Source organism: Helicoverpa zea, chromosome 29, assembly GCF_022581195.2.
Source record: "Helicoverpa zea isolate HzStark_Cry1AcR chromosome 29, ilHelZeax1.1, whole genome shotgun sequence".
NCBI classification, from domain to species: Eukaryota; Metazoa; Arthropoda; class Insecta; order Lepidoptera; family Noctuidae; genus Helicoverpa; species Helicoverpa zea.
Window position 1 is genome coordinate 4,834,739 of NC_061480.1, and position 15,441 is coordinate 4,850,179.

Below are 15,441 nucleotides of genomic sequence, written 5' to 3' on the forward strand. Positions count from 1 at the left end.
TCGCTCATCCTCGATGATTCTTCGATCTTTATTTAGAACTCTGTCAGATTCCGCCAATAATGATTTCAACAGTCATCATCAATATGGGCATGTAAGAGAATGGATATACATAGATAAAGGAGACGACCAAAGAATCTATGGATAGATTTTGTGAAAGTTCATATGACTGCAAAGTATGTTGCATGTGAGTTGAGATAAGCTAGAAGAGTCATCATCCTCCTGTCCTTATCCAAATTTTATTTGCGGTCAGCGCAGTCAGTTTTTTCCTTCCATACTCTGCTATCTGCCGTCATCTCACAAGTAACATCTATCTAGCCATATCTACTTTTACACAATCCATCCATCGTTTCTTTGGTCGTCCTCTTCCAAATATCCATTCACGATCTTCACAATATGACTCATTCCTAAACGTAGATAGCATGGAAGAAGAAAACTTGCTGCAGTGACCCCAAGTAGAGTTGAGAAAAGGGTAGGAGAAAGAATGATTGACAAGAGAGAATCTGGTCCTAACAGTAGACTGACACCGTCCAGCTTATAACGTTGAGGAGAAGGACCTCAGAAATAAAACAACAATTGGTCGCCCTAGACCCTAATTTTTATTAATAAAAATGCGATACTTATCCTAAAGACAACACCTATTATTATATTAAAAGCTTATTGTATATCAAAAATATTATTATTTTTACTTAAATCTAGAACTTAATCTATTACTCTTAATATCAGATAAAGAGTAGTAGGGAAACCTAGAAATCTTTATCTGATGTGAAGAGTTAAGGAGTCGCCAGAGCCTCGTCGGTGTGAGCAGGGCGCGCCGCGTGCAGGTGAGGTTGACTTTGGCGCTTCAGGTGTTGGTGGCGCCACTTGCGCCCCGTCGCAGCGCGCTCAAGTGGCGCCGCGTGCCACGTGCCGGAGCAACGCCACGTGTGGAGAGAATGCGAGCTGGTACAACGAGATCTGGAAATTAGAACAACATTTTATTAGTCAGCATGTTATTCCCCGTTTTCATTAGCTTTGGGGTGTTACTATGACAAAAAAAAAGTGATTAATTAAGTTGGGACAACTTTCACACAAGGATAGTTAGTCACAATTGTACATACCATTATGATGCCTCCTATCTCTCGACTCGAAGGTCCACTGCTTAAGACTGCATCTTCAATCATCAGCCGTTTTCAAAGATGCCTTCCCCAACCAGCAACCTGCAAAAGATTTTCCAAGTTTTGTATGAAAAAAATATATTTGAAAAACTAATGATAAAACAAAATAGCGTCTTTCCCCTTGTACATAGATAAAGAGAGCTGGTAGACATTTTGGAATACGTATTTGAGACGAGCTAAATTCTTGTCCTAAGATACTTCTCCTATAATACTCTAATACAGAACTGTAGATCTGGAGAGTGAGACTTAACATTCAATTTTAACTTTGGCAGCCACGCCCTTTTTATTTAACGAAGTAATTTGAAAGCCGTGATAGTAAAACAAATCAAATAAGATCTAAAATAGGTTCCTGAGCAATACATGAGCACTTACCTGCATAACTGAAGGCTATCTGATAAGATAGGGCTCCGGAACACAGCAGCAAGTCTTGAAGGAGTCACACGTGTTGCACGGCAGACGTCGGGCGACGCACTGGATACTCAGACAAAGGGCAGTCTGGTCTAGAAAGCTGTAACTGCACTGCGCAGGTCACGATCAATACCAGACGGGAGCTATAGAGTCTGCTCTGAAATGCATCTAGTTATGTTTTTAGGAAGGGTGATGAGAACAAAGGATGCGTTTGCATACTGCAACTTTTAGTCGGCCGATAGTTGGTTTTGGGCTAGTAAATCCGTATGAAGTTGAATGGTAGTACGCACATTACAAAGATAAAGTATTTAGTCGGTATCAGACCGACTGAGAATTTTGCTTTGAATCAAGATTTTATATTTATCAGAGAAAGTTTGAAAGTGGCACCGGTAACAGAGCTATGCAAAAACCGGTAAGTTTGTGTGTACTTTCTAAGTATATCTTAGACACCAATGACTGTGTTTCGGATGGATCGTTAAACTGTAGGTCCCGGCTGTCATTGAACATCCTTGGCAGTCGTTTCGGGTAGTAAGAAGCCAGTAAGTCTGGCGCCGGTCTAACCAAGGGGTGTTGGGTTGACCGGGTAACTGGGTTGAGGAGATCAGATAGGCAGTCGCTCTTTGTAAAACACTGATACTCAGCTGTATCCGGTTAGACTGGAAGCCGACCCCAACCTAGTTGGGAAAAGGCTCGGAGGATGATGATGGATGTAGTGAAAGAGAACTACCAAAGAAACGATGGATGGATTGTGTGAAAGTAGATATGGTAAGAAAGGATGTTTACTTGTGAGATGACGGCAGATACAAGAATATGGATGGAAGGAGAAAACATGCTGCGCCGATCACAAATAAAAGTGGGATAAGAGCGGGAGGATGATGATTATGATTTCATTAAATATTTTTTTATTGCCAATGATGGGGCAACAGTCGGCCGACTGTTTAGTGTGTAGTTAGCAAGTATCTTTAAGTACCTTTTATATACCTGTACTGCGCAGGTCACGATCAATACTTTTATTTAACAATGTAAATATGTGATGCAGTACATAAGGTGCAAGTTTTATAGAAGACTTACTGATTCACCCGCGTCCTGTGGGAACTACTGCGTGCCGGGATCAAAGATAGCTTATGTTACTCGGAAAGAGTGTAGCTTTGTGAAAGAATTTTTCAAATCGGTTCTATGGTTTCCGAGCCTAAAGGGTACACACAAACAGATAAAAATATGTTTCCTCTTAATATATTTATATGTTGTATAGAACCTATAAATTAAGAGCCTATTACGTGCTCTCCGAGAGGCACTTAATAAATACCTAGGAATGTATATTGTATATTACATAAATTGCTGTATATCGTATATTAACAGTGATTTTCTATAACAGATCTAACCAGAGATTTAATTTAGACTATAAGGTAGTTACTAGATGTTAAAAAAAAAGGAATCAGGCGTTACTTTGCGGAAATCTATGACATAAAATGTTAGGAAAAATATATAGACATAAATATATTGTCTCATGGAATTAACGCTATATATTTTCCCTAACATTTTATCCTAGCTGTTTTCCCGCGACTATACTCGCGTCTCGTCAGAAAGGACTTTTCAAATAAAATATAGCCTATGTTAATTGGGGATGGTGAAAGAATTTTTCAAATCGCTTCAGTAGTTTCGGAGCTTCCTACCCGATAAACCTAACTTTATCTCTGCTTTTCAAATGATGTTGTAAATTATGAAAACGAAAAATTACTCCTGTGGCTAGACCACTGAATCTATTAGGTTTTTTTTTTACAATTCGCCTTATTTTCATAAAGTATATATATGTGATAGGATTTAATGTGATTAGGTACGACACACCCGAAATAGTTACCGTCAGGTCCGCCGTCACAATTCTCCGATCCTCTCGAAATACATATAGAGAGTTGCTACCTAATTGCTACCAGCTACCATTAGTTGCTACCAATTGCTACCCTCGTGGTTTTGAAGATATTCAGCATCCAAAGGTGACAGCCATTCTGATATCAGGATGGCTGTCACTTTTCCCAGTGTGAAGAAACGGCGCAAAAGTATTGAGTTTTTTTTTCACCCAGAGTTGCTACCTAATTGCTACCCTCCAGAATTAAATTTTGGGTCACAACGATTCCCTGGATAAAAAGATATTTAAAAAATGAGTTTTTACGCCCTGCCAAATTAAATTAGCAAGCTGTCAGTTAATACAATTGAGTACTTTTGACGTAGGCGCTATGTATTATAATCCGACACGTGATAAAAATGCGACCGAAAAGTGAACTAAAGCAAGCCGCCATCTTTGAACATCATTTTTGATTAGGTGTATTTATAAATGTTACCTGTTAAATGAAATTTCCCAAATTACAGAAGTATCATTGAGTAACGCAATAGCAGTGTTATTTATAATAAAACTTCAAGGTTTCAGTATTTCTATAATCTATATAAAAAATATTTTAATGCCATTATAACTAAAAAGGGAAATTAAAACTTAGAGAACTTAAAAGATATAACATTTTTCACAAAAAAAAATAGAGACTTACTTAAAATTATGAAACATTAACATTATGAAGAAAAAAACCTTGATGGTTTTCCAAATTCCCTCTCGTAGTAAAGGGGCCCACATATGCTTCGGCAAGCGATATTTCTTTTTTATAACTGACCTTGAGTTTTGTGTGACTTTTAAATGTTTTGTCAGGGGCTGCATTTCTTCCCACTGGTACAAATCTATCATGAATTCAAAATTAATAGATTGACCACTTAAATCTTTGGGAGATTTTGGTATTTTGGGAGCATCAGTTTTATCAACATCCACATCAAAAAAATATTTATAATTTTTCTTAACTGAAAGATAAAGGGCTTTTTCCGAAACAGGGCACTTGAGTGACTTTTGAATAACATTATATATTGGCGCAGTTGAAGGAGGAAGTTCCTCTTCACTCGGAAAAAATCGACGATATTTTAAAAAGGCTTCTTTTTGTTGGTCCAGAGTATTAAAAAACTTACGTCCACCCGGCATTATTGCAATAACGACAACTCATACAATATTAAATAAAAATTCACAATATTGAATTACAGAATCAATGACAGAATCTTGAAGAAAAATAATTACATTTTCTTTCTTTAAAGACAGGAGTTTAAGGACATAGGGCAAATTTGTATAGTGATGGTCAAAGTCGGTTTATATGATGGTTTCGATATTTACGAATGGGATCGTAAATATCAAAACCATCATATAAACTCTTTTGCAAAAAAATCACCTATGCGAAATCTTAGTTTGAAGTACTTTACGTGTATTTCAAAGGATTTTTATGACTATAGCATGTTACTAGCATCAATAGGGTTAGCCAAGCATGCGTGAGAGTGTATTCTAAATTTGAATTTTGTACAATTGCTAAGAAATTGGTTAAACCTTGTTTTGGACTAATTGCTGGCAGAAAGTTCGTCGGTGTTTTGAAAAGTTTTTTGAAAAAGAGTGTATATTCGATCGATCATAAGGTTATGCAACGGTTTAAGGTTTCAATAAAATTAATAAAACGAACAAATTACGAATTATCCAAAATAAAAGCAAAATGAAGGAAATGTGAGTTCGTAAACTGTGCCTGCGACAATGCTTATGCATTCATCATCGCATATATCCAGTCAAACGAGATAATGTGAAACCTCACACACACCAGTCTGCCATCAAATATCGCCACGTTCTAGCCCATAAAACCATCAACTCTGAAAATAAAGTTCCAGTTACAATAGAATCCTATAATTTGGTTTATATTTTAATTTATTGATCCTTCAATGTTTGGTATTTTTTCTAAAAATGATGAAATCTCAGTCTAATGAAAACATTTAATTTCATAGAAATCCGTGTAAAGCTATTCGTTACAAAAAGTAACGTATCTCGAAATCCTTCCTCTTCCTCTGTATAATATTAGGGTAGTGTAAACTAAAGTGCAGATTATATTTCTATATGTCACCGGAAAATAACAAGACTCGTAAGTTGATCAATTTTCTAGGTAGTTGATCATTTCTCGGAAAATAATAGACGAAAAAAATATAAATATAATAAAATGTACTATTTAACAAAGGTATGTATTTTAGTAAGTTGATTAATTTACGGCATTTTGCCGTTAAATCATCCGACAAAGGCGATTTGCGATGCTTTTATACCGCTCGCGGCCTCCCCGCTGCCGCCATTACCGGTCTAAACGTAAACAAATTATCTAGTCCGTACTTATTTTTCATTATTTACAGTAGTAAAATTGATCAACTCGCCGATTGTCCAAGAACGCCCATTTTCCTACCAAAATACTTTCTAGAAAACATCCAGTAAGGCCAGTCGTGTAAAAATCATACCCCACTCTACGTAAAACGTGAACTGATTTGGTCACAGTAAAACAATATTGATTTTATTAAAAGATATTTTTATTTCTGTCAGTGACTTAAAATATATCATACCCTGACATGATTTAATAAATTTTTAATTATTTCGTGTTAACAATCGAAGGCTGAGGTAATTATAGTAAATACTTTTTTCATGCATTTCGGGAAATTTCATTTAACAGGTAACATTTATAAATACACCTAATCAAAAATGATGTTCAAAGATGGCGGCTTGCTTTAGTTCACTTTTCGGCCGCATTTTTATCACGTGTCGGATTATAATACATAGCGCCTACGTCAAAAGTACTCAATTGTATTAACTAACAGCTTGCTAATTTAATTTGGCAGGGCGTAAAAACTCATTTTTTAAATATCTTTTTATCCAGGGAATCGTTGTGACCCAAAATTTAATTCTGGAGGGTAGCAATTAGGTAGCAACTCTGGGTGAAAAAAAAACTCAATACTTTTGCGCCGTTTCTTCACACTGGGAAAAGTGACAGCCATCCTGATATCAGAATGGCTGTCACCTTTGGATGCTGAATATCTTCAAAACCACGAGGGTAGCAATTGGTAGCAACTAATGGTAGCTGGTAGCAATTAGGTAGCAACTCTCTATATGTATTTCGAGAGGATCGGAGAATTGTGACGGCGGACCTGACGGTAACCCGAAATATATATTAGTTTAGATATCAATCTCTAATCGCAAAAAAACTCTAATCGCTCACAAGGGTTCCGTACCATTATTTAGAAAATGAGCAAAAAAATCTCGTTTGTTATATGGTAGCTCACAAAATATTTAGTTTATTCTAGTTTTCAGTATTTGTTGTTATAGCGGCAATAGAAATACATCATCTGTGAAAGTTTCGACTCTCTAACTATCACGGTTCATGAGATACAGCCTGGTGACAGACGGACGGACGGACGGACAGACGAGCGAAAACAATAGGGTCCCGTTTTACCCTTTGGGTACGGAACCCTAAAAAAATGGATAGATAGTTTACAAAAATTCGCACTTAAAGCTATCCTCATATTTGCAAAGACACACTTACCTCTAGCAAATTAGCATTTTGGAAAACCAGTCCTTAGTTGTCATTACAATATTCTGTCGAACAGTCGTGTTCAATATAATGTTATATTATTTAATAATATTGTCTTATTTGTGCAGTGTTTGTGTGAACAGCCATTTAGGATTGTACGAAGGTAAGTTTAGAAATAATCTACATATATCCATCCCCCTCCGAGCCTTTTTCCCAACTATGTTGGGGTCGGCTTCCAGTCTAACCGGATTCAGCTGAGTACCAGTGCTTTACAAGAAGCGACTGCCCTATTTGACCCCCTCAACCCAGTTACCCGGGCAACCCAGTACCACTTGGTTAGGCTGGTGTCAGACGTACTGGCTTCTGACTACCCGTAACGACTGCCAAGGATGTTCAATGACAGCCGGGACCTACAGTTTAACGTGCCATCCGAATCACAGTCATTAACAATCACAGGTGTCCAAAATATACTTATATAGAAATAATCTATACAAATATAATAAAGAGGAGTATCAGTCGCTCCTTGTGGCACACTGGTACTCAGCTGCATCCAGTTAGACTGGAAGCCGACCCTTTTTTTTATTTTTTTTAGCGACGTTAAAAATCATCAAATGACCGCTGTGGGTTAGCAGCGGTGAGGGAGTGTCAGACTCTTACTGACTAAAAACCGTCGTGTTCCGTCGTGGGCCTTTTATGTACCAGAGCCGCGGTATCTCTTGCGAACAACCCGCAGCCCCGGCAGGCCCTGGCCCTACTGGGCCCCGCTGGGGTTGGAAGCCGACCCCAACATAGTTGGGAAAAGGCTCGGGAGATGATGAGGGAAATATTGTTTTATTTACCACAAAGGCACCGAAACTACAGAACTGAATACAAAAATTATTTCGCTATTGGAAAGCTAAACTCTTCCCGAGTAACATAGGCTATATTTTACCTCGGTACGGGCAGTAGTTCCCACGGGATACTGGTGAAACCGCAGGGAAAACGGTTAATAAAGTATAATATAAAAGTACTGGAAAATAGTTGGAAAAAGGCTACGCAAATCAAAGTTTTTGAAAAGATCATTGCATCACGTTTTTGGTTGTTACTTGCAAAACATGTAACAGCAAAAGAAACCTATTAAATATAATCACATTATTTAAAAGGCAAAAAACACAAATGTGCTCTTAAAAAATAATGGTACTTAATTATTGTAACCAGTTTTGAATTGAAATTGAGGAAAATCTACGCATTTATAAATGTTTCATCTCACGAAGACGGGTGAATCATACTAGATGTATGTAAATGTAGATCATGCACTGTTATGCAATGGTAATTTCTGTGATGAAACTAACTAAAGTAATTAATTAAGGAATGCAACAATTGTTTATAATTATAGAAGATTTACATGTTTAAGTATCGGTAACTAATTAATTACTAGAGTCACCCTATATATAATTCTCCAACCGTTTTTCCCGTGGTAACTACTGCCCGTACTGGGATAAAATATAGCCTATGTTACTCGGGAAGAGTGTAGCGCCCCAACAGTGAAATATTTTTCAAATTAGTTCTATAGTTTCCGAGCCTTTAGGGTGCAAACAAAGGTGTCCTCGTTTATTATAGTATACTAGCTTCCGCCCGCGGTTTCACCCGCGTCCCGAGATAACTGCTTCCCGTTGCCGGATGGTGGCAAAACCTATCTACCCTATGTCCTTTTCCCGGGTCTAATGTACGTCCTCACAAATTTTCAGCTTAAACGGTTCAGCCGTTATTGACTTTCTTTTATACATTTAGTTTTTTTTTATTTTAGGTGCTACATGTGAATCAAATGGAGTTAAAGGAAGATGTGTCAGTCTATATAAATGTTTGGGCACTCTTGTGGATAAGGAAGAAAATATACAAACACCAGTAAGTAATTTTTTATCACCTTTTCCGTGCATCGGAGAGCACGTTAATGTCGGTCCTGCGCCTGATCTCTCTCCGGTGGTGTCGGATTGTCGTCCCATCGCGCCATGAGAGTGAAGGAATAGTGAATGCACCTATGTCCAAGCAAATGCTTGTGCACTATAATATGTCATCTGCCGTAGCCGAAAATCGGCTAGGAGAAATCATATCATCAAATAACTTCTCCCGCTGTGGGAGCAGCATGAGGGAGTGTCAGATTCTTACTGACTAAAACCTGTTCCTTCGTAGGCCTTTTATTACCAGCGCCGCGGTAACTCGCGCGAACAATCCCGCAGCCCCGGCAGGTGATATTATTTATCGGCCTTCAGCTGAGAAAATGCATTATTTCATTACCATCTAAAGAAATAAAATAAAACCATTTATAAGGTCCATACAGAAAACTATATAATACAAAATAAATTGGGACACACCTTAGGGTCTTGTTAAAAACCTGCTACACGGGTGTTAAGAAAATATCTTTAAATAATTTTGTTTGCAATCCATTCCAAAAATACGCACATGAACGGCTTGCATTCATAAAAGTTCATTGACATCTTTCCTTACGTCATCATCATCATTATCATCTCCCGAGACTTTTCCCAACTATGTTGGGGTCGGTTTCCAGTCTAACCGGATGCAGCTGAGTACCAGTGTTTTACAAGGAGCGACTGCCTATCTGATCTTCTCAATCCAGTTACCCGGGCAACCCAATACCCTTGGCTAGACTGGTGTCAGACTTTCTGCCATCATCATCTGCCTTTTCAGTTGTCCTATCAGAGTTATATTGATACTATTGCGGATTTTTTGTTAACCTTTTTAAGGTGTGCAATAGTGGCGTACATTATTTTTATATTTATCGCGTATGGTTTAGCCAGCGTTTGCAATGTAAGCGAACAATGCGTTAATTAACGACATAACATCAGATGCCTATAAAATTATTAGTGTTTACTATATTATGCATGTTTTATTACAGAAATAAAACCTTCCTCTTCAATAACACAAAAAAAAACAGATGAAAATCGGTTGCGTAGTTTTGAAGATTTAAGCGTACAAAGGGGCATAGGGATATAGGGACAGAGAAAGCGACTTTGTTTTATACTATGTGGTGATGTTATATTTTCTTACAGATATGCTCCTTTGAAGGCAAAACACCCATAGTGTGCTGTACGGACTGCGATCTGGTTGATGATATCAGGTATTTAAACTACAGTTAACCTGCCTAGCCTTTTCCTAAAAATAATGATGTTGGGTGCAGTTTCCAGTGTCACCGGATGCAGCTGAGTACCAGTGTTTTAAGGAACGACAGACTACCTGACCTCCTCAACCCAGTACCCCGGAAAACCCGATACCCCTTGGTTAGACTGGTGTCAGATTTACTGGCTTCTGACAACCCGTAACGACTGCCAAGATCAGTGACAGCAGGGACCTGCAGTTTACATGCCCTCCGACACATTTGGTGTCCAAAACATATTATGTACTTGGAAAGTACATACAAACTTAGAAAAGTTGCATTGGTTCTTGCCTGACCTGGAATCTTACTTTAGAGATTGGTTCTTTACCTACTAGGTAGGCCACCAAGTTTTTTTTTCTTTTGCAGGAAAATGATAATGGATGCTCAATTGGGTTTCCTGTATTTAACTGGAAAGAAAGCTGAAGATGGTGAGTTTTTTAAAATTTTAAAAGTATAACAATGTTCAGAAATAGTCGTTACAGTGAAGTTACGTCTATATACGACTGCCTCGTTGGTCTAGTGGTCACAAGCGCGGCTGCTGTGCTCGAGGTCTCAGGTTCGATTCAAGGGTCGGGCCGAAATCGCTTTATGGGTTTTCTTAAACTTTCACAAAGCAGCCCGTGGTCTGGAAGATGGTGATTGGTTCACCCGTGCATCGGAGATCACGTAAATGTCGGTTCCGCTCCTGTTCTTATCCGATCGTGTCGGATTGCTGTCCCACCGGGTTATGAAAGTGAAGGAATAGGGAGTGCACCTGTGTTTGCGCAAATGCTCGTGCGCTATAATATGTCCTGCCTGCGCAGCTGGCTGATCTTCTTAAATGAGAACAGCCGCCGTGGCCGAAATCAGTCGTGGACGCCATTATTATTACCTATACTTTATATATCAAACAATGTTTAAGGTTCTTCTAACCTACAGGCAGACATGTGTTGCTGGGGAGTTTGTTGCGCCACTTCCCAGCAAAAACACATAGGAAGTGGTGAAGGGTGGGCGTTTTGGGGGCTGTCTTTTGTAAATTCTTGTCGTTCACAAAGTGCTGTCTTGCAGCTAAGGTTGAATAAATGATTTGTGATTTGATTCGTCATGTCGATTTATGATTCTTGGTTTACAGCCTGCACTCGGTTCAAGAATAAAATTGACTTTGGTTGCAAACACAAGTATGGGCATTCATGGTATTATAAACTGCTTCGTCTTCGCTACTCAGAAGCTAAGAAATGTCATAAAGTATCACTGGAGAAATTCGACGAATATCTATATGTTGAAGGGCAAGACGCTGAACGGTACCAATATCCGCATATGGTAAGAAATTTCTAATTTTCTCATCGTCATCGCCGTTACATGATCATCATCTTCATCTTCTGAACCTTTTCCCAACTATATTGGGATCGGCTTCCAGTCTAACCGGATGCAGCTGAGTACCAGTGTTTTAAGGAGCGACAGCCTACCTGACCTCCTCGACCCAGTTGCCCGGGCAACCCTAAACCCAATACCCCTTGATAAGACTGTTTGCCAGACTTCCTTTCTTCTGACTAACCTTAACAACTGCTGAAGATGTTCGCTGACAGTCATCGGCGTTATATATTTTTCTTTAAATAGCTGTATGTCTCCTCAGGCTCTGCTTGGATACGGCCCAGACGTGGATTCAGCTCTCTGGCTCTGTGGAGGCACTGTGATCAGTGAGCGATATATCCTCACAGCTGCACACTGCTTGTCGCAGCCAAAAATGTAAGTACCTCTCACTGAAGATCAACTTAAGGGAGACATAGTAACTTACAGCCTTTTTATCGTTCCACTGCTGGGCTGAGGCCTCCTCTCACACAGAGAAGGATTGAGCGTTTATCACCACGCTTGATCAGCGCGGGTTGGTGAACTCAGACTATATAGTTCAGGTTTCCTCGAGATGTTTTCCTTCACCTTTTTATCAGACATTGGTATCTAAGATGTACTTAGAAAGTACATACAAACTTAGAAAAGTTGCATTGGTTCTTACCTAATCTGGAATCGAACATACACTCTCATGAAATGTTGGTGCTTTACTCACTGGGCCACCACGTACTGCTTCGGGAGATATAATTGCAAAAAGCAGTACACATTTTGACGTTTCTGCAATTTGCCATTTTTACTCTGGCCTCCAGTCATAACTGACCTACAATCCAGGCCCTTCAAGACCAATTGCCTCGTTGGTCTAGCTGTCACAAGCGCGGCTGCTGCGCACGAGGTCTCGGGTTCGATACCCGAGTCGGGCCGAAATCGCTTTGTGGGGTTTGGAAAACACAAAGCAGCCCTGAGCCTGGAAGTTGGTGATTGAAACACCCGTGCCTCGGAGAAATTAATGTTGCTCCTGCGCCTTACCTCCCTCCGGTCGCGTCGGATTGCCAACCCATTGGGCTATGAGAGAAAATAAATAGTGAGTGCACTTGTGTGTGCACAAATGCTTGTGCACCATAATATGTCCTGCGTAGTTGGCTAATCTCCTTATATGAGAACAGCCGCCGTGGCCGGATCAGCTAAGAGAAAATCTCTCACAATACGAGCCTCAAATATTTGCAGAGGACCCGTGAAGTACATCGCGCTCGGCATCCTCCGACGCTCCGACCCTCTGGACAAGTGGCAGAGGTACAACGTGAAGAGGGTGGTGCCTCACCCGGAGTATAAGTCGCCCTCCAAGTACCACGACATCGCTCTGCTCGAGACTGATACTGAGTAAGTTTGGACTCGCCTTTTCTGGTGATTCCACTCGAATTCTAAGGTAACTATTTATCCATGTGTGTTGTAGAATCATACAAGCATTTTCTCATTGTAAAACACTCTGGAAGCTTACCACACCACAGTTAAAATGCAGGGCAGATGAGCATTACTGCCTAGTATTAGGTTATGAAGGTGAGATAGTCAGTTCCTTGTAAAACACTCAGCTACTGACAGTTAGTCAAGATTTTAAATACATTTGAAAGAGTTAACACCGTAATAGTTAGAGAGCTGAAACTTTCACAGATGATGTATTTTTGTTGCCCTATAACAACAAAGACTGAAAACAAGAATTAAATACACATTTTGGGGGGCTTCCATACAACAAACGTGATTTTTTTGGCCGTCTTATAAATAATGGTACGGAACCCTTAGTGCGCAAGTCCGACTCGCACTTGGTCGGTTTTTTCTTAAAGCAGGTACTTTTTACAGGATAAAATTCAATGATGATGTCCATCCAGCGTGTCTCCACACGAAGGGAGAGGCTGATGAGGTTCTGACGGGCACCGGGTGGGGAGCCCTGGGTCACAGACAGCAACTGGCTGATATATTGCAGACTGTAAGTATTTTTAACCGGCTCTTCATCAGCCGTCACTGCGCGTAGGCTTTTTCAATAGCAACATTATAAAGAGGAAACATATTTTTAGTTTGTAACCTAAAGGCTCCGAAACCACTGAACCAATTTAAAATCACTGTTGGAAGGCTACACTCTTCCCGAGCAATATAGGCTATATTTTATCCCGGTACGGTCAGGAGTTCCCACGGGCCGCGGGTGAAACCGTGAGAAAACGGCTAGTCTTCTATGCAAAATATCAACCACCGCGTTGATCCCAACTATGTCGGGGTCAGCTTCCAGTCTAACCGGACGCAGCTGAGTACCAGTACAAGGGGCGACCGCCTATCTGATCTCCTCAACCCAGTTACCTGGACACAACCCAATACCACCCCTTGGTAAGACTGGTGTCAGACTTACTGGCTTCTGACTACCCGTAACGACTGCCAAAGATGTTCAATGGCAGTCGGTGTTTACATGAATTAAAGCTTTATAAATACAATGATTTCTTCCAGTTGGATATAACAAGGTTCAGCGAAGAGGAATGTAAGCAGCACTACCCCAAATACAGACATCTTTTGCAAGGATACAATCACACCACACAGATGTGCTACGGAGACAGAGTGACTGTGGCTGATTCCTGCGAGGTACGACCTTCAGATTATCATGCTCGATCTTTCAGGAAGTAATAATACGTCCACAGCTATTCTCATATAAGGAGATCAGCCAGCTGCACAGGACATAATTATTACAGTGCACAAGCATTTGCTTGGACACAGGTGCACTCAGTATTCCTTCACTCTCAAAGCGCGATGGGACGGTAATCTGACACCACCGGAGAGAGATCGGGCGCAGGACCGACATCAACGTGCTCTCCGATGCACGGAATTTCAGGAAGTAGGCAGATACGGAATATGAGCAACCTGGTCTGATTTGCAGTTCTAGTGTTTATATCATAGATTTCTGGTCACCTATCAGGTCTCTATCAAATAAGTTGTAAGCAGTACTCTTCCCTGTATACCCTATATTTTCCCAGCCCTGGGGAGATAAGTAGACCACGAGATGCCATAGGTTAACCTCTGCTTAGCTAGTCTAGTAACTGTTACGATAGTTAACCAAAAATCCTCTATTTAGGAATGCTCCGATACATACATGTAAAAGAAATCCATTAAAGAAACTCGCCATATGTAGCAGCTTGATGTTGATGTCGGCACATCGCCCATTATTTATTTTATTTATTACTACTTAGTGTAAATATACCTATAACCAATATTTTTAAAACTAATGCAATACAACACCCTTCGGCCAGAAATTTTGCTTGAGGACCTTTTTAGGAGCTTATGTCGGATCACGCGCCACGATGTGACGCGGTTCCAACTTCTCGACCATCAAGGTCCAGCTGGTCTTAACACGCAGATATTCTACGACTGTAGAGGAGGTATCTTCATCACAGTCTTATGATCCTCATTTCTTTATAACCAGGGTGACAGCGGTGGACCACTTCAGTCAAAAACTCTAGACCAGCATCGCTGCGTGGCGACCGTGGTCGGAGTGACGTCAGCCGGGAAGCAGTGCGGCATCACTGCTGGCTCCGGACTGTACACCAGGGTCATACACTACGTGCCCTGGATCGAGAGCGTCGTCTGGCCCTGAGAAATCTAAATAAAAAGGCCAGCCTGTCTTGGGGTACCGTTTGGAGTCCGAAACATTGTGAAGTGTATATAATCACTTAGGATAAATTATATATTACTAAAATGACTTTTAATACTCTCATATCTACTTCCTCCTGATGGTATCTTAGGGAAGGTAAAAGGAAAAGAGGCAGACTACAAGAAATATGGGATGATGATGTAAGGCAATTGGCAGGTGTCACATGGAACAGAGTGGCTCAAGAAAGACATGAGTATAAAAGATTGGAGGAGGCCTTTGCCAGGGCAAATAGATCTAAAAAAAAATAAGGAAAAAAAAAAAGAAAAGATTAGGTTTAAGGTTAAAAATTGTTTAGTTTTATATGTATTTTGG

The 15,441-nt window shown here is 40.0% G+C and overlaps 1 protein-coding gene and 1 long non-coding RNA gene across 2 annotated transcripts; one reads left to right on the forward strand and one right to left on the reverse strand.

Annotated features, from left to right (window-relative positions):
• Window positions 1-573: 573 nt before the first annotated feature.
• On the reverse strand, window positions 574-1,737 carry LOC124644229. Its single transcript, XR_006986033.1, has 3 exons — window positions 1,527-1,737; window positions 1,098-1,196; window positions 574-954 (listed from the first exon to the last, which is right to left on the reverse strand). It is a non-coding gene; the product is annotated as an uncharacterized LOC124644229 (long non-coding RNA).
• Window positions 1,738-7,026: 5,289 nt separating this feature from the next.
• Window positions 7,027-15,174, forward strand: LOC124644119 (serine protease snake-like). The gene is made up of 10 exons (XM_047183342.1): window positions 7,027-7,133; window positions 8,757-8,854; window positions 10,018-10,085; window positions 10,488-10,549; window positions 11,233-11,420; window positions 11,734-11,846; window positions 12,672-12,824; window positions 13,299-13,425; window positions 13,935-14,066; window positions 14,902-15,174. Exons 1-10 carry the CDS (start codon window positions 7,061-7,063, stop codon window positions 15,070-15,072), a joined length of 1,185 nt encoding a protein of 394 aa, XP_047039298.1. The 5' UTR covers window positions 7,027-7,060; the 3' UTR covers window positions 15,073-15,174.
• The last annotated feature ends 267 nt before the right edge of the window (window positions 15,175-15,441 follow it).